Genomic DNA, 27,403 nt, shown 5'->3' with positions numbered 1-27,403 from the left:
TTTGTAGTTTTCTTTTTTTTTAGGATTATAATTTCAAATAAAACTTATTTAAAAAAAAAGTTTAAGGTAGGCCTGAAAGTCCTCAACCAATGGTTTTCTGCAGACATTGCATTTCCCAGTTCATGCTATTGACTTTCTTTAGCAATGAGCTTGTATGGATATCTTCTCACCAGAGCAGAGCTATAACAGGCTGTTGGGTGGTAGCTATCATTGTGATACCCTGTCCAAAAAAATAGAAGAAACTGACAGATTTTAAAAAATATTTAATATCTTGGTACAGCAATATACAGTAGCAAGTGCCCAAACACTGGAAGGGCTTTATCAATTGCAATTTGTACAAAATCAAGACCAGCTATTCATTTCATGGTTTTCTGTTCAGGCCACAGCTTTATGTAAACTTGCCCTCTGATGCTTAACAGGTGACTGTTTCCATTCTCTGGAACATATTAAAAGCAAGTTATTTTGAAATTCATTATAATGGACCACAGACCAGTTAAAGTAGGACATTAAAAAAGAGAGATCTGAGAAATGTTTCACGATATATAATCTATTTATATAAAAATTGTAGTTTTGTTTTTTAAAAAAATTCTAAAAAGCAGTAGTTGAGATAAAATTTTCACTTTACTCAAGAGCAGCACTCCCATATGTGTAGCAATTTTTCCACAGCAATTTTTGGTATCATGATAAACAAAACACGGTGGTAACTGAATGACAGCTGTGGAAAAGGAAAATAATGTTTAACTGCTTCTGTTAATACACTGATCAAATAATGCAATGTCAGGTAATAACTATGTCCAGAATTACCATCATAGTGAACAGAGCTTTCTGTAGTGTATTGATTGTTTAAAGGTACATTTGGTATTATCACTGCTCTTGAATGATGTGGACAGCCAACATTAGTGGCTCTAAGTCACAGTTGAACTGAAGATCTCGAACACTCAGAGGTGTGAGGGCCTCTGTGGGAGCCACTTGTGCCTCCTTGAAATGAGGGAACCCTCAAAAGTACAAAGGTACACAGCCAGAAATACTTTGGCAAAGTCTCCAGGCACACATGAAAGCACTGTTGCCAAATTCACAGGGCTGAATGCTCAGTTCCCTAAAAGGTAACCTATATTTTGATCATATTCTAACTCCTAAACTTCAAGCAGTCACACAGCTTCAGCAGGTTGAAGGATTCTAAACTACAGGTCTCCAATATGCTCCACTTATAGGAAAAAAGCATCCAAATAGATCCAAGAATGGAGTTCCCCTACTCCTCGCTGTGGTGGCAACTCTCTAGAACAGCATTTGATGTAGCATGGGTGGCTGTAACGGGGTGGAGGACTGGAAGAAATCAGAGACCCCACCCTTGCATGAGCAGATGTACCTTCCACTCCTACTAGGGCTCCACTGAATCCAAGCCAAAAACTTTAGTAGTAAGTTTCACATACCACCTTCTTGACTGTTCCATCCAGAATTGCAAACTTAGTCTCCTGCCCAGCAACATGAATCATGAACTCTAAGTACAATAAAACTTAACTTTTTGACAGACAATTCTATACATCTCTTAGAAACAAGTCCGCTAAAATCAAAGTGTGCAGAAGATTACAGCCTCAAAAACTCACAATGGCATATTTTTAAACATCCTTTTTCGAATACCTAAAATACAGAAATGCAAAAGCCTAACCTCTTGTGATCATGTTTAGGATATTAGAATACAACTCAACCCTATTATGCCATACTGAACAAAGATTTTTTTATTCACAAAAAACTCCACAACACTATGGAAGATCTCTTAATTGCATTTCACAAAATTCCCTGAGGTTGTTTTTCTTTTTTCTTTTAACATGGGACATGACATCCTTGATCAAATAGAAAATGTATTTCTGTTACTGCTGGATTGCTGCACTGTTTACCCTGATGCCTAAAGTTGCTTTAAACCTTATGCTACAGTTATTTTGGTTAACGAGGAACTTAAACAAAACCCATATACATAATATTCTACAAAAGCAAAAGACATTTACTTTACAATAGATTTCAAAATCAGCTTCAAAGCAATCAAAAATATACATTGGGAAACTGTCCTATTAATGCTAATTATTTGAAATTTTTGAACTGCTGAAGCCTATCATAAAATATAACTACTTATAATTTTGACCCCCAGATTCTGTCCCCATTCCATCCTGTTTGGCACAACTCTCTTAAAAACAAAAGAAAGGTTTCACCTAATAAAAGTTTTCAAGATAGATACTGGGACCTCTTTCATGAAGGGGATTCCTATCTCTTCCTACAAACTAAATTGTTCTGCATGCACATGGATTGCCAGAAGTGCACATAAGACACACCTGCTTGTAAGACAGAATGTGGAAGCATTTGCATTGTGGAACAGGAGCATCATGAGCACATCAAAGCCAGCAGATACTCCAGGTCCCACTGTGACACAAAACATTCTTAGTCTGGCACTGACAAGATGAACCTCTGCAACATTTTGAGGTACTATTTAATCCTATACAAAACTTACATCACTGCATCCTCTTCCATGTTTGAGGTAGGTAAATAAACTAACTAGGGTTGTATGGCACAGATGCCATCTCAGCCACATTCTGCAAAAGCCAAAGTACACTTCAAGTTTTCATCCCATTCCCAGAGTGAAGAGCAACTTCTTTCACCCAATTACTCCTTTGAATTTGGGAAGTAAGGACCTGTATCTGAACACAAATTTGCCAGAGATGAATCCCTAGCTTTTAAACATCTAAAGAAAGGATGGCCAACTTGTGTCTCCCACCATGCTTTGGGCTACAATTCTGCTTAGTCCTAGCTAGCCTTGCCAATGGTGAGAACTCATGGCAGGTAGGTCAAAATATCTAGAGGACCACAAGTTCCCTACTCTGGATCTAAACCAAGGGCAAGTGGTGGGATGAGGTGAAATATCCAGTGTACTTTGCTTCCACCGAACTATTTGTAAACAGCCGACATCCAAATCAAGACCAATGAGAGTTCCTGATGTGACTGCTGTTCAGTACTACCCACCTTCTTAGGCCAACAAACAGGAATTTGTGCCACTGAGCCTGGTATGCAAGGAGTTGCAGTAATCTTTAAATTTAGTTCACAATTGAGGCTGTGTGACATTGAGCAGGCAGTATCACATCGCTGCAGTTACACACAGCCAAATAACCTAAAGGTAAATAGTGCGAACAGATTGGCTGCATTTGCTCTTTGCAATATCGGAGGCATGACTTCCGTTTCTGGTTGCAAAACTTAACAAGGCAGCAGGGAAAACTGCAGCATCTGACAGGGTTGGCAAGGCTAATGAAGTTTCGCATCGGAATATAGTAAGCTGCTTGCTACGCGGGAGTTCAGCGGCTTGTACCTTTAGGAGACATGGACAGAGCAGAACAACACCCAGAGTACACATGTAGGAAAATAGACTGTTATGTATGTGTTCATCCCAAAATGCAGCTTTCAGCAAGTGTTTAAAAATATATATATCCTCTTATTTGTTCCCGTCCCTTCAAAATATTTACAGTACATCACACTGCCTCAACATGCATTGCTGCTTCTATTGCTGGCCACTGATTGGCTCAGACAGGCACACAGAAAGTTGTTCAAGCAACTATTTTGAAAAAGTCTGACTTACTCTACAGCATCGTGTGAAGCCATCGTGCTTTGACAATATAAAAACTACGAAACCCCATTCATAGGACACGAGCCCTTGCGCAATGCAGTGAAAAAGGATGCCGAGCCACTCTTCCTTCTTTGCAGAAAAGGTTAACATGCATTTGGCGGGCTCCCTGGGCTGTGGCCCATCGCCACTCAGGCTGGCTCACTGATGGTGCGCAAGCTGCATTCCTTTCGCAACTGAGCCTCTCTAACCTGGAAGGCTGGCACAGCAACTGACTTTTCTGTGACACAAAGGCTGTCTCCCTGAAAGTCACCGTTATTTTCTCCTCTCGCTACGAGTGGCTTCTCTGCTACACTTAGGATTGCATTTGAAAAATTTAAATCTCTTTGAAAATTATGCGACTACACACAACTAAAAAAATGCACATTTACGCAAGGGAACACGTATCTGAACTAGGTGAAAATTAGCCTTATCTGGTACATGATCACCCTTTATAGCAGGCAGGATGAGCACAAGTCGCAGGGGTGTGAGTGTGAAATGCAGGAGTGCAAGAGGAAGTAGCAATGCACAGTGATCATGACGGTGACTGGCACAAGGTGACTCTGGATGTCCATCTGCATTGTTCAGTTTAAGTGCAAATATTTGCTCCTCTTGAAAGTGGTGCAACTGGGAATGTGAAACCTTTCCGCAGCTGTGCTGGAACAGAACCTCAGTTGTTTCAGGTCATATATAAATTCTGCAGGTCAGCTGCAACTTAATAGCACAACCCCACACTTGTCTACTCAAAAGTAAATTCCACTGAAGTCAGCAGGGCTTGCTTATAGGTAAGTGGATACAGGATTGTAGCCTAAATTACTTTCAACTCAGTGATGACTTCAAAGGAAATTATGTAGACCTATTCTTCATCCAGTCTTCTCATCCATTAATCATTTCCCTGGTTGGCAACTTCTTTTTGCAACTGCCTATTAGGTAAATCACGGTGGTACTGACAGAACACATTTTACACTATTTTGCTTAAAAAAGCAATGTCTTTTACAGTCAAAGTGCTTTCTATCGGTGCATCATCAAGTCCTTCACCATCATGTGCAAGTTCTGATGGGATGCTTTCCCTTTCGGCTCTAGGCTTTAGTCCTTGAAGATGAATGTGTGAAGGGAAGGCCAACCACCCAAAGAAGAAAATGCATCTGTTACGCATGTCAATGTGTCCCTCTGGATGAACTGGAACACTTTCATCCACCCAAGCTCTCCCTTATGAGGTCCACTCTCTGAGCAAGATCCTTAAAAGAGGGCCGCAGGCTTGTATTATTGTTCCAGCACTCTGTCATGATGACATAAACCTTGGCAAGAGAAAAAAGATCAGTATGAGATGAGCAGAAATTAACAAGTGTCATGTGTCATAACAAACACTTATGGCAGCTGACGCAACCAGAGGTCTGGCATCGAAACACCACAGAGCATTTATGCACATCTTGTGCACAACCATATATAAAATTCTCTTTCCCAGCACATTCCATATCCTCACACTTTTTACCATACACACTCATTAGCCAACAGTAAATGAGGAGCTACAGCTATTATCCTTCTAGATAGTGGCAAATTAAAGCAGGGCAGGTGGTGGTGCAAAAGCAAGCATAGATTTTGTCATCCCACTGAGGTTTCTGGTATAGGACACAATTCTTTGGCTGACTCAGCTGTGTTAATTTTACAGCTTGTCCTACAGAGACACCTGATGTAATAAATGACAAATTCTAAGACTTCCCAAGTTGACAGCAAGCCTGAACAGAGAGATCAGCAGTACGGGAAGGCCAGCCAGGCGTGGTTTCCACCAACTAGCGTCTCTTTCCCCAGCTCTCTTGAAAACAGGGTTGGCTCAATCTGACCATTTTGGTTTCTTTCATTTTTCTTATCCTAAATTTGGATTGTCCCAAACTTTCAGAATAAAATTCGCATGGAAATTGTGCACATTCGTTCTAATATATTTTTGTCAAAAATACATGTTTTGCAGACAACGCATTTTCCTAACATTACGGTTTTGACTGAACCATTCTGAAAATTCAGAAGCGTGCAAAATGGGAAGGATGCCTGAGTTGCAGTTCATATGTAAGTTTGAACGTTTAAAGTTAGTTAAGATTGCATTAAAATGTCAACTGACCAATTTCTCTCCCATCCCTACTTGAAAGCTTCCTCCATCCCTAATATGACTAATATTGGAAAACATCAAAAGTCCTATTCTGTCAGAGGAGTTATTTCTACCTAAGACAGTCACTTGGCATGCTTAATCTAGGGCATTTCTGTCAGCTGTTTAAGGCCATTCCCAGTTTCCAAAGGGTTATTTATTTTTCCTTACAGTTCTTTTGAGAGAATCTTATAACATTCTATACTGTCCTTTTGAAAGGCCCCTGTCAAATGCAAAACTAAAAAACAAAGTGCTTGGCTCTCCTACCATAGTTCAGGCTAACTGGACTTAGAAATGCTGAAAGTAAAACAGTGAAGGCGTCCCTAATAAAATATCCACTGAATTCTTAAGAATTATCTGGAACACTTGGTTTGTAAAGTATCTGGTGGCAATGTATTTCTAGTCAACAACCTAAGATCTTACCAGTATTTTTTTTCATTTGTAAGCAGCTGTTCACAAGCAGTCTTTGTAAATAGAAAACTGCTAGTGGATTCTAGACTGGATTACATTTCTAAACTACTTTTTAAAAAAAATCTAGGTTACTAATGAGTTAAACATTCAACACTGTCTTGGTTTTGAACAAAATTAACTGCAAGATAGAAACCGACCACAATACTAGCTACCAGACCTCCAAGTAACACAAGTAAATATTTTCTGATGCAACAATTCCCACCACAGGAGCATCCATTTACAGGAACAATTGTGACCAGCAGAGGAACAGCTAAATAAAAATGTTATGTTCTAGTACCTCATCAGGACATCCATCAGGTCTCGGCAGCCTTCCATTATTCTTCAAAAGCTCTATCAAATGGAACACAATCATCTGGTTTTGCTTATCATTACCAATCATGCGCATGAACTCCTAAAACAAAAAATACACATTTCAATTTCTATAACATTAATAACTACTCGATGTGTCACAGTTCTAGGTAAAAAACTAACTTTTGTCGTCAAAGGCAATTGTTCCTGAAGCAGGTTATGATGAAAGAAAAATCAAGGTGTAGTTAGACCATACAACTAATAAAGCATAGAGGCTAAAGTATAGGCTAGCCATGTAGTCAGGACTGCAGTAGGCCTGATTTAGCACTGGACATGCTGGTCCGGGGCTTGTGTGAATCAGTAATAGGTAACAAACAGGTACTGGGTTATCCATCCCATACATTAAAAACACACACCCTTCAAAAATAAGTTAACTCTGGACTGGCGTTGAAAGACAGCCACTTGAGGGAGCATTTCTATACTGCTTGCATACAGAAGGAAATGATGGGCCTCTCTCTTCCAGGGCCATAGCGCAGCATTTTGCATTTTCTCCTAAAGAACACCCGTGTAACCATGCTGGCTCTAACCACCACCTGTCCATGAACTTGGCTGAGAACTCTCTAGCATTCCTGCAGGTGGGATTCTTCCTCTCCCTGAACTGGTTCCATTCAACCTTATCATTACAAAAACTCTCTGTTTTCCTCTTCTCTTCTCATCCCCTTTTTCTCTTTAAGTCATGTCTTTTAGGTTTTAAGCTTGAGGACAGGGATGGTCTTGTCTGTTATTGATCTCATGTAAGCAGAACAGCAGCACAAAAAGCTTCAAATAAAACAACACCTAGTACCTTAAGGCATAAAAAGCTGTGTTCTGTTCTCATGATTCAGAATATAAGCTGAGATGTGGGGCAAGAGTGGGGGAATGGATAGCATGCTGCCACTGACCTTCTATGCAATTTAAAGATGTGCCAATTCCAAGCACTCCATCAACACACACCACACACATTTACTAACCGTTGGGGGGCTTTTGTTCTTGTCTATATATGTGAAAAGTTCATACAGGACTACCCCAAAGCTCCACATGTCTGAGGCCACAGAAAACTTGTTGTCCATCAGTGATTCTGGAGCATACCTGTAGCAAAACGGGGCACTGGGATCAGTGTCAAAAAACTATAAAACTAAAGCATTTTAATGCAAGTTCTAGAATGTTCTTTCATGTAGCCCACAGTATTTTTCTAATTTGGATTCAAGCAGCAAAAAGAAACATACCAAAATATTGGACTTTCTCCTGGTTCCTTTACTTTGTAGTATTCTTTGTCCTGTGGCAAAACTTTTGTCAAGCCAAAGTCTCCAATTTTAACTCTGTTTTCATTCTCCACCAGGATATTCCGTGTTGCTAGATCTCTATGTACATATCTTTTAGAACCCAGGTACTCCATACCCTGAAAGTAAGCAACATTATGAAATCTAACTTAAGTGGCTTCACAAATACCAGAGATAAAGTGGAAGATATAATGACCTATGTAATTAGTGCCCAGAGGACATATGTCTCCCCCTCCCAGTATCAGAAGCTCAGGAACCTGTTAGTGAATAAAGCACTAACACTTCTGGCACACGTAAAGAGGACATTGGGCTGCAGTTCTCCAAAAGCTGGTACCATGGCCAACATCACACCTATTACCACTAGATGTCACCATTGTGTCTGCTGCCAAGTGACCAGACAACCTGCTGAGATAAACCTGTCTCCATGGCCCACTGAAAAGGTGGGTGTCTGTTCGGCGGCAGGAGCGGTGTTGCACATGCTTAACGTTCTGTTTTTTCTTTAATGGTATTTGTTTACATGATGCTTCTTTTTTCAATCTGATATGATACTGATATGATTCAATAGTAACAGCAGCCAAGGTTTTTTTCCCCCCAGAAATAGAGAGAAAAAGGGTACTGGAATGGAGATTACTGAGAATCTCATATAGGAGCAGGTTGCAAGTATAATACTTTAAATAAATGATAAGCTTTATCTCTAAGAATTATAACTATCCTAGTGCTGTTAATAAACAAAGTTAATGCTGTGATGCAAATCAAGTGAATATAATTTCACCAACTAACTGTGGTAAGCTGGGAAATGGAGGGGCAAGGGGGAGGAAGTGGAGGAGGAGGGGGAGTTGTTCCTCTCTCTCTTTGCCCTCTGATTTACCCTTCTGTTCAAGCTTTCCTCCCTCACTGGGCCGATGTGCTAGCCATATGGTAGACTGCCAAGGAGATTTTGGATGCCCTGCCATTAACAGAACTGGAGAGTTGTCCAGTCACAGCAAGTGGCCTGCAGTTGGTATCACTCTTGCTTTCCCTATGGGGCTGGTACCTTTGCACTTTTCAGCATTTGAGCTGCCTGCCAGCTGGCCCCCAATATCGCTGGGAAGCAGCAACAGACATCCAATCACTCAAGACTGATGTGGTGCTCCAAAGTGCATTCTGCCACTGTAGCCACCAATGCTCCTGCCAGCCACCCTGTGATGCTGCAAATGAGCCCAGATTTCAGTCGAAGGGACATGGTATTAGTGCACCATGAACAGGAAGCTGGGCCTCACTCAGAATGCCTTCCACCTGACATTTTAGTAACTTATAACAGAAGGGTCATCAGTTTGTAGACCTTACAGCTTCTCATGAAGACTATCCTTTTAAAAAAGCTATCCCAGGAATGAATGACTTGTGAAATTCAACGAGTCCCAGAAACTAGCAGAAACACTCATTTTCAGATCAAGGCAGGGGAATGGAGCTCCCTTCTGCATGCTCTGCTGACTTTCCCTTTCCCAGAAATGAGAGTTTCTGCTCACTTTGGATTGCTTTCACTGCTAACTCCTCGGAGTGCTAGCAGTGAGGCCCATTGGTGTGCAGGCAGGACAAGATACTGTCAAATGTCTTTATTCCTATCACTGACAAAAAGAATAGTGAAGTTTATGCAATGACTTGCATGCTTCATGCCAGGATAGGCTCCATTGCCTGATAACTACACAAATCTGAAATGAAACTCTAGAGCACAACATAACAATGTTGCTGCCATCTCTATACAACTTGCCAGCTAATACACACAGGCAGGTCCTGTACCATGTTGGAGGCATAAGCCAGTGAAGCTTCTTTCTTCAGTGCCTTCTCATGCACTGCACTCAGAGCAACCATCAGTCTATCTGTGCATCTAGAATTTGTGGGAAACTGTTAAGGCTGTGAGCAGTTCTCAAATTATGCCACAGTTTATTACCTTACATATCTGAAAAGCATACTGCAGGAGTTTCTTATGATCCAGGCAGTCCTTGTGCTTCTGAAGATAGTCACGTAAACTTCCATAGGGTAAGTACTCCATTATCAACTTGAGATTTCTCCGGCCTTTCCAAATAAACAAATGAAGACATTTCACGTTATGGATCACAGTGATTCCTTCAGAAAGAGGCTTTGTTCTGAGCTTCTCCCTCTTAGCAATGAAGTAAAACAGAACATATATCTGGCAAGCAGCATTCCACTTATCTATCTGGCCAAATGTCTAATTTAATTGCCTGTCATCTTCCTGTAGCATAAATTACAAACCTTGAATGTGAAATAACTAACTGTATAACTTTATAGGGTATGTTTGCTGGCTAGTACACAGAGCAGCTAACTTAACATTGGCACACTAAAGATAACATTCTAAACACCAACAGCCCAAGTGGCTGCACTGGCACATATGTCTTTGGGATGAGATCTAACACCTTTTTCTCTTGCACTGGAAGTTGAAACTACAGGGCGGTAAGAACTTACTGTATCTCTCACTGTACAGGGAGCAGCTACCACTGCCAATTCCAAGAGAGATGGGGCACAGCATGGACTGCAGCCTGTACACTTGGAAGACTGGCAACTTCTACAGCAATATGTGACCAGAGATGCAACCTGATTACAGACCAGCCCAAAAAGTTTAATTGCTGTAGAGATAATGCAGCTGAAGCCATGTAAATGCAAACTTTCTGTGTATGCTTGTTTCTGGGACTCTGCTAGCAACCTGCTGGATGGCAGTCAAAGTATGTAGAGTTTGTTGCACCTGTGCCGGCAAAGCGCTTTGATGCATAGATAAAGACATGGAGGTGGCAAGGAGGCAGCAAGCAGGGGATGGGAATGGGATATATGCACCCTTTTGGAGTAGCAGGCATGTCCTCAACAAGTGAAGCAAGCCTCATTAAAAAATCTCTTCCAGGTAAATACTTGCTCAAGCTCCAAAACATGAAGAAACATCCAGTAGATAATAAGAGGAAAGTACTTTGTCCAGAGACAAAGTATTTAAAACTTCAACTCTTCTGAGCCATGCTGGCATAATGAGTAATAGCTACAAGCTGAACAGAGGCTCAGTAACCTGCAAGAGCACACAAAACTACAGTATGGAACAGGACAAAAGGAAAGTGGCAGCAGTGCCAGTTCCTGCTGTTTTTTGACTAGTGGAACAAGAATTGCGGGGGGCACTTTCTCAGCACAGCAATGGCCTTCTGTGAAGTAAATGGTTAAAAGGAAAGGGTATCCATGCCTCTCAGGTGCCCTGTGCTATGCGTGGCATATACACACATGCATGCATGTGTAAATATGTTGCATCTGAATGTTCTCCATGTCTATTCATGAGCTTGATTGTTAAAGTAAACAAAAAGTAGCAAGATTAGACCAACTGAGTTTGAAATAAATTATTCTGCTTCTTGCATTGATCAGCCAATCAGAAGCTTTACAGGCAGGCAAAGCTAATCTCAGTCCTAACTGTGCATGTTCTCAAGCAAGTATGAATACATGCAAGGGACAAGATACATTCTTCTCTAGCACCACAGCAGAGAATCATTATGCAATCACCCTGATACGTAGATAGTCAATCTGCAGACCTTTCATGCAAGAAAATGTAGTAGTCAACAATCTCTCCAGGGAAGGGACAGTGAAATCTACTCAATTTTTTCATGCACATTTGCATGAAAGTAAATGATTGGAAGTACTCGTGAGATACATTTCATTAACTTCTTCCCAGTCCTGTTTTTTAGTAATTTAGGAGGAAGATAAGGGAGGAATTTAAAAAATGCTGCACTCCTACTCCTATACTAAAGAACTGCTTTTATGTTTCTAATGCCTAGGGGCCAGGCTGCCAAATACCACATTTACAAAAATACGTAGATTAAACTTTCCTTTTATGTTTGGGCTTTATGTGTCATTTTGCTTTACTCTGAATAGTAGTGTTAGTGTTTGCCTTTTGGACTCATGATGTGGAAATTAGTACATCTGTGCCATGCTACTGCTAGTAGATAAATTCTGGATAATGACTAAGATATAGACTTAAAATAAAAGGAAAACAATAATTACTATGACTATATCTGCATCTGGTTAATACATGGGGAATTATACTGAGTATAAACTATGGACTGCATAAACTTCCAAACTGTAATTGTGGTTGCTGCTATAAAATACAAAGAGGTAAGGTCAGATTCTAAGAGTTCATTCTGACTTCTACATTGATGGATTCATGCTAATCAGGAACACCTGATTAAAAAAGGTCATCAACTCGGAGTAGGGCCTTCTCTGCTGTGGCGCCCAGACTCTGGAATGTCCTTCCCAGAGAGAGTACGCCTGGCGCCAAGTTTATACTCTTTTCGGCACCAGGCCAAACCCTTTTTATTTAAATAGTATTTTAAAATTTAACAGCTTTTAAGTTTAATCACTCTGTTTTGTGATTTATTATTTTGTTCTATTATTTATTGAAATTGTTGTTTTGTTTTTAAATATTGTAAGCCATCCTGAGATCTTGTATAATAGAACGGCATACAAAAGCTTTTAATGAATGAATGAATGAATTGCTTAGTAAATAACATTAATGAAGAATGACTCTTAAATGCTCGCTATACCAGCACTGTAGCACACTCCTTTGTACTTGACAATGTTGTCATGTTGCAGAGATTTGAGAATTTCTATTTCTCTCTCGAAGTCTCGCAAGTGTTCCTCTGTGCTGTGCTGCAGCTTTTTAACAGCCACCACTTCCCCTGTGTTGTCCTGCAGTGGGTCATAGCGGCACATCTCCACACTGCCAAAATTACCCTAGAATGCAAATGAAAAGCAAGATTTAGGACAAAAAATGCCCCCCACAACAGTACACATGACAGGTTGCTCTCCAAGGCCAGTGTGTGAATCAAACCCACTAGCCATGAATGGTTCAATAAATGTTCTGGTTTTCTGCTAGCTTGGAATGGCATAGCACTGTAACATTTCTAAGAGTGTACAAAAGAATGACTGTTTTTATCAGTTTCTTTTTTTGGAGGATGGGTAAGAAGCAAGCCCCACTTTGCACCATAAGGAATAGTTTGCACAGCCCTCACACATTCAATATATATCAAAGTTAAAAGTAAACCAAAACCCACAGGAAAAGAATACTTTCTCTTCAAGGCAAATGCAAGCTAAGTCATGGAGTGAAAGAGGATAAATCTGCAGTGAAGGCTTTTTGAACCTTGATGGCTGCAACTAAACAAAGCTGAAAAGCTCACATAGAAACAGTAGCTTATGCTGAAGGCTCACAGATATACGAGGAAAGAATACAGTCCCAAATTCACTGTATTCTTCTTGTCAAGTAATTTACTGCGTAAGAGAAAGTTGACAACAAAGCCAAAAAATAAAAAGGGAGCAGACAACAACAGAAGAAGCGAGTAAATCTACAGGTAAACAAAATGAGTACTTTTGTTAAAAAGAATATAATGCAAGGCCAAGGGGAAGTGGCAGGTGTATCACACCTTGACATTCTTCAATATTGTAAGATTTCTGGATTTACTTCAGGATTTCTTTCTTTCCATGCTTCAAATGAACTTTGCTTTTAAAGTGCCGTTCCAACACGTAAGACCCAGTGGCCTAGGGGAGCATACATGGGAACAGGAAGAATAGCTGGGAAATTGTTTTTTATGAACTTCCCTGGAAATATTTATAATGAAAGGATGCATTTTAACAAGGATAATCGATCGTACAATTTAGATAGTATTTGTCTGGGAGGGATTGTGCTCCCTACATTAGGACAGCAAACTTCCTACCTTGCCAAGTTGCTGTAAGAACTTGAGGTGTCTCTCTTCAAAATATGTTGGGTCCCTGCTTTCAAAGGCCTCAGAAAATCCAAGCGCACCAATTCTCATGTTTGGCAACATGTCGTTCTCTGTCAAAAGCTCATAATCTTGAAATAATAAAAAACAAACACTACTGCAGCTACATTCTCCACAGGATCTGAACAGACACAGCTGGAAACAGACAGCTTAATTTTTATTAGCCCATGAACATCTGAAATCCAGTTTTCTGTCATAGAAACATTAAGTTACTAGCAGGCAGATAACAGAAACAACCCAGTCTTTAGTGTTTTTCTAGGCTCCTTTACTTGGATCTGCTCCACTCATTTTAACTTGACACATGCTAACAAATGTTCCCACGAAAATGTGAACTGTGTATTGAAAGCTGCATTTCCCTAATGGCCAGTATTCTGGCTTTGCTTGTTTCCTTTGGTAGCGACTTCTGCAAATACCCCTTTTTGTATCACAAGGCCAGCCTTGCCATTCAGCTTCAACATAATCAAGACTTTAATGAGAAAGACTGTCTGGCTTGATCTGCCTGGAAAGAGGGAGAGACCTGCCACAACTACTGCATGAGAATGAAAAGGCTTGCCTGTGTGAGTCTACAGCAGAGATCTGAACCCAGGTCTTCTAAATGTGTAACTCAGGCTCACTGTGCTACACCAGTTCTCCGAAAAATCATTGAGATGAAGACACCTTTCTCACCCTCAGTACTGCCTACACAGTAGAACTTGCTTTAACCTCCATTATATAATTCAAGGCTTCCAGAACAGCTTGCGACTGATGAAACAAGACAGTTCCTGCCCACAGGCTTACAATTTAAGAAGACATGATACACAAAGAATAAGGGATGGGTAGGGAAGAGGAAAAAAAATGAAGCCGCCTTAACAGATTGCACTTGCAATCAAAATTAGCCAACTTTTCCACATTTAACATACCTGGAGTAAACAAACTGTTAAGATCACGTATAATTGCTCTGAAAGAAGGCCTGAAGTCTGGTTCATAATCCATACAGTTGTTTATAAGATTTGCCAGTTCTGTCCAGTTGGGAGCAGGAAGCTGGTGCCTATCTTCATAAAACTGTAGTTTCTAGAATTCAAGAAATGATAAAGATTATAGAAATAGTTTTGGGGGACAATTCTAAGAAGTCTTCAAACTAACTTGATCCTTTCAACAGCAAGGGAGATTTATTTATGCCTCTGACCAAGCAACTTGTGCTATAGAGCTATGGTTCCCTGTCTCTTATGCAAACAAATGCAAACAAACTAATGGTCAAATGGCAGCTGCTGCCACACAGAGCAATTAAAAGTGGGCCCTGTGAGCTTCCTGTAATCTATTACCCTGGCCTAAAGAGCCCCAGGGTAGCTAACCTCAGATGAAGCTGCTCAAGGACCAAGGTTTAAGCACAAGTTTCTTTGCAAGGCAAAGGGATTACTGGGAGATGATTTGGTAACCGAAACTGATTTACAGGAGGAATTTTGTCTCTTTCTTATCTCAGTTTCTTTAAAAAAGACGTATCAAGCCTTGTAAATTCCAGTGCAAGTTAGCTACCGTATTTTTTGCTCTATAAGACGCACTTTTCCCCCCCTCAAAAGTAAGGGGAAATGTCTGTGTGTCTTATAGAGCGAATATGTGTGTGCAGTAAGTCTGTCAGATGTGCAGCCCATGGGGAAGTGATGGGGAATGTGCCTGTGATTATGTGCCCATTTGATTCAGAATATTTTTTTCTTGTTTTCCTCCTCTAAAAACTAGGTGCGTCTTATGGTCAGGTGTGTCTTATAGAGCAAAAAATACAGTATATTCCAAATAGCATACTCTTACGTAGTCATGAGAGGTTTAGTTAAGAACAGGTTCTTCTTTGTGGTTGTACAAGAAAAATGGAAACATGACTGAAGCCTTTCTCAAGGCTTGGAAAAAGGACAATGCAAGGATTACATCACAGATCTTACATCTTTCAAGTTCATTGTAAGCATATAGTGAGCCCTAAACATTTAACCAGACTTTGTCAGTATCTACTTTTTTTACCCATTACGGTAGGCCCATTACTGTGTTTCCACTATACATCTAGTGTTCTTCTGATGGAAAGTTTTGTCAGATTAGTTTTGTAAGCTTACAAGGAAGGGAATGATGGTAAATCAATACTGCAATCAAGTTCTGGAAATCTGTATAAAATTGCTGCTTTAGAGACAATGGGGCTTCAGGCTGATGTCTTTTAAAATTGCCTGTTTTCATTGTTTATACAATTTGCTTCTTAGATGTTAGTGTCAGAACAGACTACTGTTATCTAGATTTAATACAGATTAAAATGAGAAGTCTAAGGTAGCAACCCTATACATGTTTAGAGTAAATTTAAGCCCTACAACTTCCAGCATTCCCCAGCAAGAATGATAAGAGTTGTCAGTCTACACATTCATAAGCTTGTGCCCTCAATAACCTAGTATATGTTAAATGATGTAGAATCATCAATGGTTATTACTATGAAATATAACAGACATTGTGAAAACCTTAGTTTAGTGCTGTTTAGTGCATTCTATCTCCTACCCCAAAATGAAAATGCCCTCCCAGCATTAAAGGAACACAGCTAACGTGAGGGTAAGTGTGGGGATTAATTCGTCTTTGCTGCAAAAAATAAAGCGGCTCTGAGTTACTACTGATAAGAGAGACAAGAAATCATATCTCCCAGGATACCAAGAACTCTTCTTCATCAGAATAAAAATGTATCCAAGAGCTTGAACAGAATTTGTGTTGCTGATCACAACACACAAAAGCTCACTGCCAGCACCTCCTGACAGAAATACTTAGCTCCACATGGCTCTTACTCTCTGAGAATCCAGTGCACTAAGAGGCTTGTCTCCGCCACTGCAGATCTCCCACAGAGTGGTCCCAAAACTCCACTTGTCTGTTGCCAAACTCAACTGTTTGGGATTCTCAATGCATTCAGGTGGAACCCAGGGTATTCTTTCAAGAAGAACTAGACAGTTATGAAACAAGAAACTCATTAATAGGAATTCATTAGAAAACTTTAGTTAAAAGATCTTGAGGATATGTTAATTGTTGCTCAATGGTATTATGCAAATTTCTTCAAGAACTTTTGCTAAAACTTAGTATAGAAACTTTCCAAATTAAGATGCAAAATAAAATTCTGTAATGCTTTAAAATAAAACACACATGCATACATATGGAATGATAGTGTTGTAGAAACGCTTACTCAGAGACCAAAATATAACAAGCATGAGCTGAAGCACTAACATCACAGAGCTTTCAGGTTTTTTTATATCCATGATTCAAGAAGCTTGCCCTCCAGCAAAAATCAGAGATTCTCTGGCAGGTGCATAATTAGCAGCCAGCTATTGTGGTCACTGTACACATTCTCTCAAAAGTACTCTTTGTATTCATTACTGTTTCTTTTGTGTGGATTCACAGCTACTGTGGAGAAGCACCTACCTAATGTCAACATGTTTGCCAAGGAGTTCTGATGCCCAGCCTGGATCACTCTTCAAACTAGTATTTCATAGTAGGCCATTTCCCATGAAAGAAACTGTTTATCTTGTATTACATCATTACATTTATCCATAAAATAAACACTGAAAGATTATCGGTTGAACACATAAATCCTTTTATTTCAGTTAGCAGATCCTCAATAGTATGTTTTAAGCCCTCCACAACTCATACTAGAAGGAGAAGTGACTTTAATGCCGGTTTTTCGACTATCTCACCTACAGCTTCCAGTTTATGAAGATACAAAGATAAAGAGAAGTAAAGAAAGATGTGTTGCTTTGGCTCCTACAGTTAACACCAGCGTCCCAGTGAACTCTAAAAACTTTAAAGGGGAATGCCTCACATAATTAGAACAATAGTTCTCAATGTGTTGGATTGGATGGATGCTCTGAAACAGATCAACACCATCATTTTATTATTACATCATGGCCAAGACTGGCTTGATCTCCAGCATCAATAAATGTATCTACTAATTTTTTACCAGTGAACATATTTATTTGGTTTTGTGTGTGTGAGTGTACATGTGCTTGTGTGTGTATAACATCACTAGGTTAGAAAGCAAGATTAATTGCCAAAGGGGAAAAAAATGCTGGATTTGGAACAAGACATCAAGAATATTTTGAAGTCTTTGGCAAATCTTACATTTAATACTTTACTACACACAATTCTTTAAGATATGTCAGCATAAAATTGTTTGAGTCTGTGTTGCAATTCCTGTTATTTTTAGGTAATTGAGGGGATTATATTGTCCAATTTATTTTTATACTTGGACAGCACCCTAGGCTGTTCAAAGGGAGCGAAACAGAAACAAGCAAAAATGTTCATTCCCAGAACAGAACAAATAAGTGAGCAGAACTCACAGAAAGCGAGTTCCACAGACCTGTTTGTACTCATTTCTGAGGTAGCTTTAAGGAACATTAGTTCTCACTGTGCTGATGGCGGGTCCTGCTGGTGCTACAGAATTAGCAGAAGTGTAATAGGATACTGTCTCTTGTTTCAGTGCAACATTTGCTGTTCCTTTCATATGACCGGCACACTTTCTGGGTTATAAACAAGGATCTAAAATATTGAGTAGCAAAAGATGTTATGTAGCAGAAGTATGATAATGAGACCATGATTTAGATTTATGGGCATTTCATAGCCCCCACAACACACGCACAATGGTGGAACTCACTGGAGTAAAATAATCAGAGCAATGAAAGGAAAGAGCTATCTACTCACTGACATTTTCAAGGTATCCCACAAACTGCTGAAATGGAAGAATCAGAGACTTACTGTCTTTTGGCAAAACTGTGATGCTGATACCAGGATCACTAAGCTTGATAAAAGGAAGGTTCCCGGACTTCCTATCTTCTTCTCTGATAAGCAAGATATTTTTTGCACATACATTCCCATGAATTAGGCCTTTATCTTCCTGATAAAGACAAACACTATGGCTTAATTTTTTCCGCTCAAAAAAATCAATGGTCAAACTTTAACTGCATTTCTCAAGCAGACATTTTTAATTCAGCAAGCACAATAACTGTAATTTCAAAATACAGAGCAGAAAACATGGAACTATTACATTCCTGCCATGAAAATGGGTTTCTATATCCTGTTTTAAGGATCTGATTGAGAACTCCATGGCTGCACACCAATTGCTCACAGGAGTCCAATGTGCACTGAAGAAGCAGATCCTGTCCTATGGTCTTTGAATTCTAGGAAAGCTCTGCATAATGGGGGTAGGTGGGCAGACACAGAAAGGACAAAGTGCATTTTTTGGAAGGGACTGACTTTTGTTCCATAAGAGAAGAAATGGAATATTCACACTGACTCGTATTTTTTCTTAAATATCAATGACCATCTGGTTGACTACTGTGGGAAAGGAAAGCTGGATTAGATAAACTTTTGGTCTGCTTCAGTATGGCTCTTCTTGTTGGTTATATCCCACATAAGCATGCTTAGGATTGTATTAAAATATCCAAATGCTGATTCAGATATCTCCCCAATATGAGAAAAGGGCATGCCTTTTCTTCAAGGGACAACAGAGGTCCAGCAGTGGGGGAGAGGTTGTACCTCCAGTCCCATTTCCCAGAAATACCCGTATGCCAATTTTATCATATTCTCCTTGCGCAAGATGAATTACACTGACACACCAGAACACTGGCTTCCTGAATTAAGAATGGTTTTAGTTAGAGGTTTCTGAAAACTAGTCAGTCTGACTCAGAGAAGCCACTTCCCCTAACATAGCTGCTCCCTTGGCTCACCACCCCTCACCCCAGGGTTCAAGTGCCTGTGTTGCTTCTCTCTCCTCTGCCCCTTTGCTCTCTGTACATTACTTAATGCACACTTGTTATGGACTGCCATTTGTCACAGGTTGACAGGATCCAGAAGAAATTTTATTTGTCTTCTTCACTGGCCTGTGACAAATAACAAAATGCAACAAAACACTCCTTCCTCCATCAGTAGGTAAAACAGAAGTTTTCTGCATTTGTTTAGCAGCAACATTCAGATTACAGTATTATACACAAGCTGAGATACCAGTTTGTAAAAAAGTAATTTTAAGAACAAGATGCTTATGAAAATAGTCGTGTGCCTGCAATCAAAGTTCATGTAGCAGCACTCATGAAAAATCATGCAAAATCTTTACTAATTTCAATAATGGGAGGCAGGGCAGAGCAAGACCCTTTGATCTGGGAACGAAAACAAGGTACTTACCAGAAAATGCATTGCCATTGACAGCTGCTTTGCAACCTCCAGTTTCCACAAGATGTTTATAGAACTTTTATTCTTCTTCAAATATGTATCCAGTGATCCAAATTTTACATACTCCTGTACCAGAATATCTGATTTGAAATATATGTACATAGGCAATAATTAATAAAGCAAGTGATTACCTTGAAAGCCAACAATACTACAAAGGTATCAAGCCATTTAATTAAACTCTGAGTCATATTTGAAAAAACAGCTGCTCCTCTTTTTCAATTCCTAGGCACAGTTAATGTTCAATGGTTGTTGGGAATCTGACCAAACTCTGGAGAGATTTTACCTTACCATTATTGTTAATGTTAACGACATGATTTATTTTCAACTGTCCAGAGAATGCCACCATAGAAAAAGGAGCAAACAGACTAAAGTGCAATTCTATCATATTCTCTAGTATAATATATAGAGTACAATAATAGTATATATTGTATACTTTGCAACAAATATTTACATTTCAAGTTTCATATCAAACACTTCTCAATTACTTAAAATCCTGAATTGGGATAAGGTGTTATGACAAAAAATGGAAAAAGGCTACAAAAAGGCTACAGAAACAAGGAATATGGATGCATCACATTATTACTTTTCCTGTGCTTTGGAGAGTTATAAAAATCTCTGCAAGTAGTTGATAACTTCATTGATCAGTGAACCAAGCTACGATATAACAAAAAGGCAAGGACTGATATGTTTCTATCCTCTCCCCTACAAATTTGCTATCACAACAGTACATATAACTGACTGAGTTCAAACCACTCTGTCCTTCTCTCTGTGTTCTGTGAAGGCAGGAAGTTTGCAGAAATGTGAGGTTTCTGCAACTTCCCTTTTCTCATGGCGCAAGATCTAAGGAGCCTGCCAGGTGCAAAAAGGTACCCATCAGCCACTGAAGACAAAATAAGTGAGCAGTGGACTGGGCAGCAATGTCAATCCAGATTTGGGGCACGCATTTCTCACTTTTTATTACTGCATTGCATTCTTGGAGTTAAATGACCTGAAATGTGTAGGCTTACATGCCATTACCAGAGGTATTGTTACCTCTGAAGGCCTAATTTTTCAAGGTCTCAGAAAAGAAAGTATTTGAAATGTTGCTGCATTCAATTATCAAAGTAATTACCAGAAAAGTTTATGAAGCCACATAGATTCTTTCTAAGAAATCTTATGAAATCTAAGCTCTCCAGAACACATCAAGGGTTAACTCTGAAGTGTTTAGTCTCTAACCAACCCAGAAGGACTGGGTCTGGATATCACATTAACAACATACAATCAGGGAAGTGAGGAGTCGCTGGAGGCAGATTGCTTGTTTCTCCTCATACCTGGCAAATGATTTGTTCTTGGGTTAACTCAGAGTTGTTTAATTACTAAACAACCAGCAGCAGCTAGGTTCTGATGTCACAATTGCAACCTATAATCAGGATAATTCTATTAATTGAAAATGGAAGTGAGGAGCGTGCCAAAGGGAGCACTCCTTCTTGTGTCCAGTAAATCTTTGATGTTACATTATTTACAAACTGGCTTCAATACTTCAGACTGGTCACCAACCTCAAATCACTGGCAAATTGTTTTAAAAAGTTTAAAAGTCTAAGTTTAAAATTCACTAAGGAAGCTTTTAAACAAAGGCAACACCCAGGTGTAAAGCTACTGAGATTAGGGCAGAAAATGGAAATGGAATCCTTTCCGTTAAGCCAGCCAAGCAGTATGCATCTCCTGTTGTTTCATGCTAACACCTTGTAAGGCAATCTGTACTTGACAAAGATGTAAATAAATTCAAATATAACTATTTTCACAGACGGAAATAAGAAAAGTTTTCTAATCAATGTGCGCAAATCAATTATTTTAGCTTGCTTACTTTCATCTCCACAGACACACACTCCATAATTAAATACCAAATGCTTGTAAGAAAGTTGGCTCATCATGCTTGCTGCTTCAAAGAAAGACTGCAAGAGAAAGGGAACAACATTAGCAAAGAAAAGCCTAATGGGAATTAGATCTAATTAAAAACCACCTATATTTTCACCTAGTTTTATCTTCCCATTTTCTGCAACAATATTGAGTGATTGATTCTGCAGGATTTCGAAGAGGCAGAAAAACTAGAGATCAAATTGCCAACATATGCTGGATCATGGAGAAAGCTAGGGAGTTCCAGAAAAACATCTACTTCTGCTTCATTGACTATGCTAAAGCCTTTGATTGTGTGGATCACAACAAACTGTGGCAAGTTCCTAAAGAGATGGGAGTACCAGACCATCTTATTTGTCTCTTGAGAAACCTATATGCGGGTCAAGAAGCAACAGTGAGAACTGGACACGGAACCACTGATTGGTTCAAAATTGAGAAAGGAGATCAGCAAGGCTGTATACTGTCGCCCTGCCTATTTAACTTATATGCAGAGCACATCATGAGAAAGGCGGGGCTGGATGAATCACCAGTTGGAATTAAGATTGCTTGGAGAAATAGCAACAACCTCAGATATGCAGATGATACCACTCTAATGGCAGAAAGTGAAGAGGAACTAAAGAGCCTCTTGATGCGGGTGAAGGAGAAAAGCGCAAAAGTTGGCTTGAAACTCAACATCAAGAAAACTAAGATCAGGGCATCCGGTCCTCTCACTTCCTGGCAAATAGATGGGGAAGAAATGGAGGTAGTGACAGATTTCATTTTCCTGGGCTCCAAGATCACCGCAGATGGGGACTGCAGCCAAGAAATTAAAAGATGCTTGCTCCTTGGGAGGAAAGCTATGACAAATCTAGCCAGCATACTAAAAAGCAGAGACATCTTCGCAGCCTGAAAAGCTTAGGGCAACAATAAAAATTCATTCACTGACACTTGGGACTTTTCATCATTTCTTCTCTGTTTCCTTCTTTCTTACCAGAATAAAATGCTAGATTTCTAACCAATAGAAATTTTGCAGTGCCTTGGCAGAGTGCATATTCTTCCAGGCCATTTCCAACAAAGGATAATATAATGTTTATTTTATCTATATCTCACTTTTTTCCTTTCAAAGAACTCAAAATAACTTACATAATTCCCCTCCTCCTACCAATTTCATCCTCACAACAAGAACCCTGTGAGACAGGTAGGGCTGAGAGTCTGTGTCTGGTCCAAAATGATCCAGTGAGCTTCATGGCCAAAGAGAGACTAGAACCCAAATCTCCGGAGTCCCAGTCCCACACTCTTAACCACTGTACCACACTGGTCCCTGTAATGCAGTCAAGCCTACAAGTCCAATGTACTAATGAAAACCTAATTAGAGAGGTCTCTGACTTACAGCACCATCCCATGGCTGATAGACAGCATCTAGACAGCTGTAGGATTCTTCAAGCCCCAGCTTCAAACCTAGAAACTTTTACTCTAAAGCTAAAGCTGGGACTCCAAGCCTGGAGCAGCCTCTCCCCAGATCCTGCAGCCAGCACAAAAAGAACAATGCTTCTCTGAGGCTGCCACTGTGATCTGATTCAGGATGGCGGAGAGGAGAGAAGGAGGCTAGTGCCACTATAATATAAGGAATCCCAATGGCAAATCAAACTCCTTCCTTTGCGCTCCAAGGTGCAACATTCAGACACCCAAAATCAGCCATCTAAATGTTCTGCATGGTGGGAAGAGCACAGATATAATGCTTGTTTCCTTCCTGCTCAGGGTGGGAACAGAATTACAGGATTCCAGATTACACTGCACTGTTGATTACGCATTCACAGAACTCAGAAATTTTTATGTGTTGAGTTACTGCCTTTTCATCCATGGAAAAACCAAGGGAATGGCTGAAACTTATTTCTGTAAGTACATTTGGCTTTACTGGTTTTTCCATTCTGATGAAACACTGTCCTGCTGCATACTTTGCAACCCTGAGCATAAAAATGGAATCTGAAAGAGAAGCTGAGACTCCTGAAGTGCTAAACTCGGCAGTTAAATACTGTTGCATCAGCTGTGCATATTCATTCTGCCTATTGTCCAAGGAGTGCTCTAACAGATGCACAAACCTCTGAGTAGTTCCTGTGTACTTTATCCAGAACCTTAAGCAGGACTTCAGTCTGATACAGCTTCCCATAATCTCCTACTTCTTTCCTTATACCTTTGGATATCTTGGTGAAGGTGCCCTGCCCCAGGCTTTCAGTCTGGAAAAAAGGGAATACTGGGATGAGGAAGAACTAGGAAAAGTATAAAACCTCTTCATGTTAAACAATTATAAACAAATAATTCATGAGAATTTAAAAATTTAGTTCACGAATGGCAATACATGAAGAAAACAATTATGATATAGCTTGTTTTAGCCTAATAACTGACTAGATTAAAATGCTGCAGGTTGCAAAAGAGGCTTTCAACATGCTCCTGTGTATATTTACTGAAAATGAGTCCTTCTAAGTTTACTTCCATTTAACTGCACAGGGCACAGTCTTACTTGCTCATCTTCACCATCCTGTACTAGGAAAAGTAAATGTAACCCCGACATTGTTCCTGGTTCTCTAACCCCATGGTTTATCCTTTGTTCTGGCAGCAGCCCCATCTTGAGAAAAGCTGGTGCAAAGCAACTGCAATACGAGCAGAGCTACCAAGAATGGATGAGAGTTCCATTTTTGTTTCTGGAAACAGGATGGGACATGTGAAGATTGTGACCCTATGCAAAATTACACGAGGAGCAAGATCCACTGCATCCAACAAGATTTACTTCAGGGTAAATTGCCTAGCTAAAGCGGATGTCTCATAAATTGAGACTTCAGTAGTAGGTGGCATATAAATGGAAATATAAATAAATACAAAATAGCCATCCCTCTGACTCTTTCTTTCCTTGCTAGAGCCTGCACTGCTGATGAAGAAGATTCTTCTCAGGAATTCAGTGCATTATTGAAGATTAAAAGCAACAAAGCAAATTTGTTGTTTGCTTGAGAATGACGAATGAAAGGTGGGAAAAATCTTCACAAGCTTTTGAAAAGCAAGGTGAATAAATTAGAGTGACTCAATGATGAATCATCATGATAACAATAATGATAAATTATTAAAACATCATGTAGTTTCAGCTTCTACATTTATCAATAAAATATGAAACTACACTAGAATAAGCAAATAAAAACACATCCCAATTCTTAATTAATTTACTCATACAGCAAATTAATTTCATTTCTCGATATATAATGAAATGAACATTTGCACTCTGTATTCTGTGTGCATTTATCACAGTAAGAATATTCTCCACCATATGAATTATTCCCAGTAACACACATCTGAGAACCAGTTCTATTCCACTTAAATTAATAAGATTTCATTCAAAGGAGCTACATTTGGGATCAACGTGTTTTATGGACAAGGACACCAGCCTAGTGAACTTACAAAGACCAGGTCTTCATTCCGGATTTTGTGAAAAACCATCTGGTTGACATTATTCTGCCTCTGCAAAGTGGGTGATGTTGGCACATCAGAGGCTCCATTGCTCCTGAAGACCAGAAGGTTGGACTTACCTATAAAGAAAAAAGCCAAGAGAGGGTGTGTTCACATATGGATATACTTCACTTGCCACCTCCCAGTCAGATGTGCAGTTAGTCTCTATAGAAAAAGAACTATCTGAGGTGACAGCAGCATTGCAGGAAACTGTTTATGCACAGACAAATTATATCAATCTGGTATTACATATAGCATCCTCAGTTTCAAAAGTGGCACCATGCAGTATTTTGGGGTGCCCAAACCGACGGTTGAAGAAACATCAATGTCCTTGGATGTGTGCTGAAGTTGCACGATTCTTTAGATAGTTCAGAATACTGTTATCACAGCCTTCTTTTCATTTCAGCAACACTGAAGCTCCATTTTCAGCCACAAAATACAACAAAGCAGTTGCCTATCTTTTCTACTAACCTAAGAGAATGGTTCAGCCTCATTTTCACACTGTAGGACAAACAATGGCTAGAGCACTGGAGCTAATGCCTGCATCCAGAGTAGGCATTACTTAGTTTTCTCTCCTTAGTTTTCCCATCTTCCCTCTTCCTTGACCCCTTTTTCAGTCCCCATAGTTCTTATATGGTTAAGAAGGCCAACAGAACACTTCTTCCCCTTTCCCAAAGTACCATGAGAACCAGAGCATAAATGTTGATTACTGCATCTGTGTTGTTCTGTCCCCAGGGCCAAGGAGCACACTGTACATTTAAAAGTGTTCAGGGAGCACTTAACTATGTGAGCTGCAGTCCTTATAGGGTGGTATAGCAAAAGAAGCCATCTATTTACATTAAGATTACAGAATTCTCTAAAGTGGAAAATCAGAAAATTAACTTGGGAGCATCTTCCTTCTTATCCTCCATCGCAATACATCACAGATCCCCAATGCTTATCTTTTTGCATTTCCCCTCTTTGTAACAGTTTTACCTATAGCTGCTTTTATTCTTGTGGATGTATTTTGTTACAGAAAAGTAAGACCTAAAACAACCACAATGCTTGAGAAGTTATACTTTACCTTTTGGCTTTGGAGGGCAACATCTAGTAAATTGGAAAACTATATTATCTGATCGGACAGTTTCTGTTCGATAACAATTCAACAGATCCACGAGGTTTGTAAAATTTCTTCTAGTTCCAGTGAGATTATACTCTCCATTCTCATTTTTCGTTATCAAGCAATGCTTATAATCAGCAATGCCATTTTGCTGCAGAATTTAAAGAAGGGAACATATGTTACTTTAAAATTGCACTTCACAGAATCATAAGATAGTAGAGTTAGAAGGGGCCATGAGGCCCACTGGGTCCAACCCCCTGCTATTGCAGGACACCAAGTTACACCATCCTACTCAGATGGCTGGCCAGTTTCTTTTTGATTGTGCTATTTGTGCTTTGCTAATCAGGAATCATATATGCCAACAGCAAATCCATTCTCCAAATACATAATCCATGGCCATGGAACACTGAGTATCTGATGGGAAGGAAATGGAAAAATGAGGATGGGTACAGCATAGAGTTTCCTGGAAAGGTCATGGTTGGCTTGCTGGCATCCTGAACAGGAGAAGTCTATACTGAACATTTTGTTACAGGTTCCACTTGTACCTATTTGTATTCCTCAGTATCCCTAATAAAGATTTGAAATGTCACCACACAGAACTGCATACTTTGAAGGATGGAAGAAAACCTATTCTTGACTTACACTTCAGTCAAGCGTAATAGCAAGAGTTATAATAGCAGGGGCAGACACTGGAGGATACGTACCACCTGCTGAAATCACCAACATTTTTGTTGAAATGCAGTGTCAGAAAAAAAGCAAGATTTTCATTCAAAGCATGACACATAGACAGCACGCACTTCTAAAGCAAAAACACTCGTGTTCTTTTAATGTGAAAGTGCAGTCTTGAAAATCTCAAGGGAGCAGTTTTGCTCCCTGTACATTTTTTATTAAATAGAAAGTGTGACTTTGCCACTACTGAAATTCAGCAACAATCTGACTAAAAAGCATCAGCAAATTGGGAGCAGTGAAACCAACCAACCACAAAAAAAAAAAAAAAAAAGGAATGGTGACACAAGCAGCTGCTTGCAGGCAACACTTGGGTTCAAGGAGGAGTGTGAACTCTAAGGTCCAAAAGTCTTACCGGGC

The 27,403-nt window shown here is 39.7% G+C and overlaps 1 protein-coding gene across 3 annotated transcripts in view; it reads right to left on the bottom strand.

The window, feature by feature from the left end:
- Window positions 1-248: 248 nt before the first annotated feature.
- Window positions 249-27,403, bottom strand: part of JAK2 (Janus kinase 2) — an 89,918-nt gene continuing 62,763 nt past the window's right edge. For all 3 annotated transcript variants that reach the window (XM_044446693.1, XM_044446695.1, XM_044446694.1), the window contains 15 exons: window positions 26,282-26,468; window positions 25,171-25,298; window positions 23,826-23,960; window positions 21,698-21,785; window positions 19,807-19,934; window positions 18,385-18,523; window positions 16,431-16,582; window positions 14,550-14,700; window positions 13,585-13,721; window positions 12,418-12,607; window positions 9,783-9,907; window positions 7,802-7,974; window positions 7,547-7,664; window positions 6,526-6,639; window positions 249-4,938 (listed from right to left, as the gene is read on the bottom strand). In XM_044446693.1, coding sequence (XP_044302628.1) covers window positions 4,831-4,938; window positions 6,526-6,639; window positions 7,547-7,664; window positions 7,802-7,974; window positions 9,783-9,907; window positions 12,418-12,607; window positions 13,585-13,721; window positions 14,550-14,700; window positions 16,431-16,582; window positions 18,385-18,523; window positions 19,807-19,934; window positions 21,698-21,785; window positions 23,826-23,960; window positions 25,171-25,298; window positions 26,282-26,468 — 2,073 coding nt within the window. In that variant the 3' untranslated portion in view covers window positions 249-4,830. The remainder of the gene's footprint in view (window positions 4,939-6,525; window positions 6,640-7,546; window positions 7,665-7,801; window positions 7,975-9,782; window positions 9,908-12,417; window positions 12,608-13,584; window positions 13,722-14,549; window positions 14,701-16,430; window positions 16,583-18,384; window positions 18,524-19,806; window positions 19,935-21,697; window positions 21,786-23,825; window positions 23,961-25,170; window positions 25,299-26,281; window positions 26,469-27,403) is intronic.

This window comes from Varanus komodoensis, unplaced genomic scaffold (assembly GCF_004798865.1).
Source record: "Varanus komodoensis strain SLA01 unplaced genomic scaffold, ASM479886v1 scaffold5, whole genome shotgun sequence".
NCBI lineage: Eukaryota > Metazoa > Chordata > Lepidosauria > Squamata > Varanidae > Varanus > Varanus komodoensis.
This window is presented reverse-complemented; position numbering and strand designations above follow the sequence as displayed.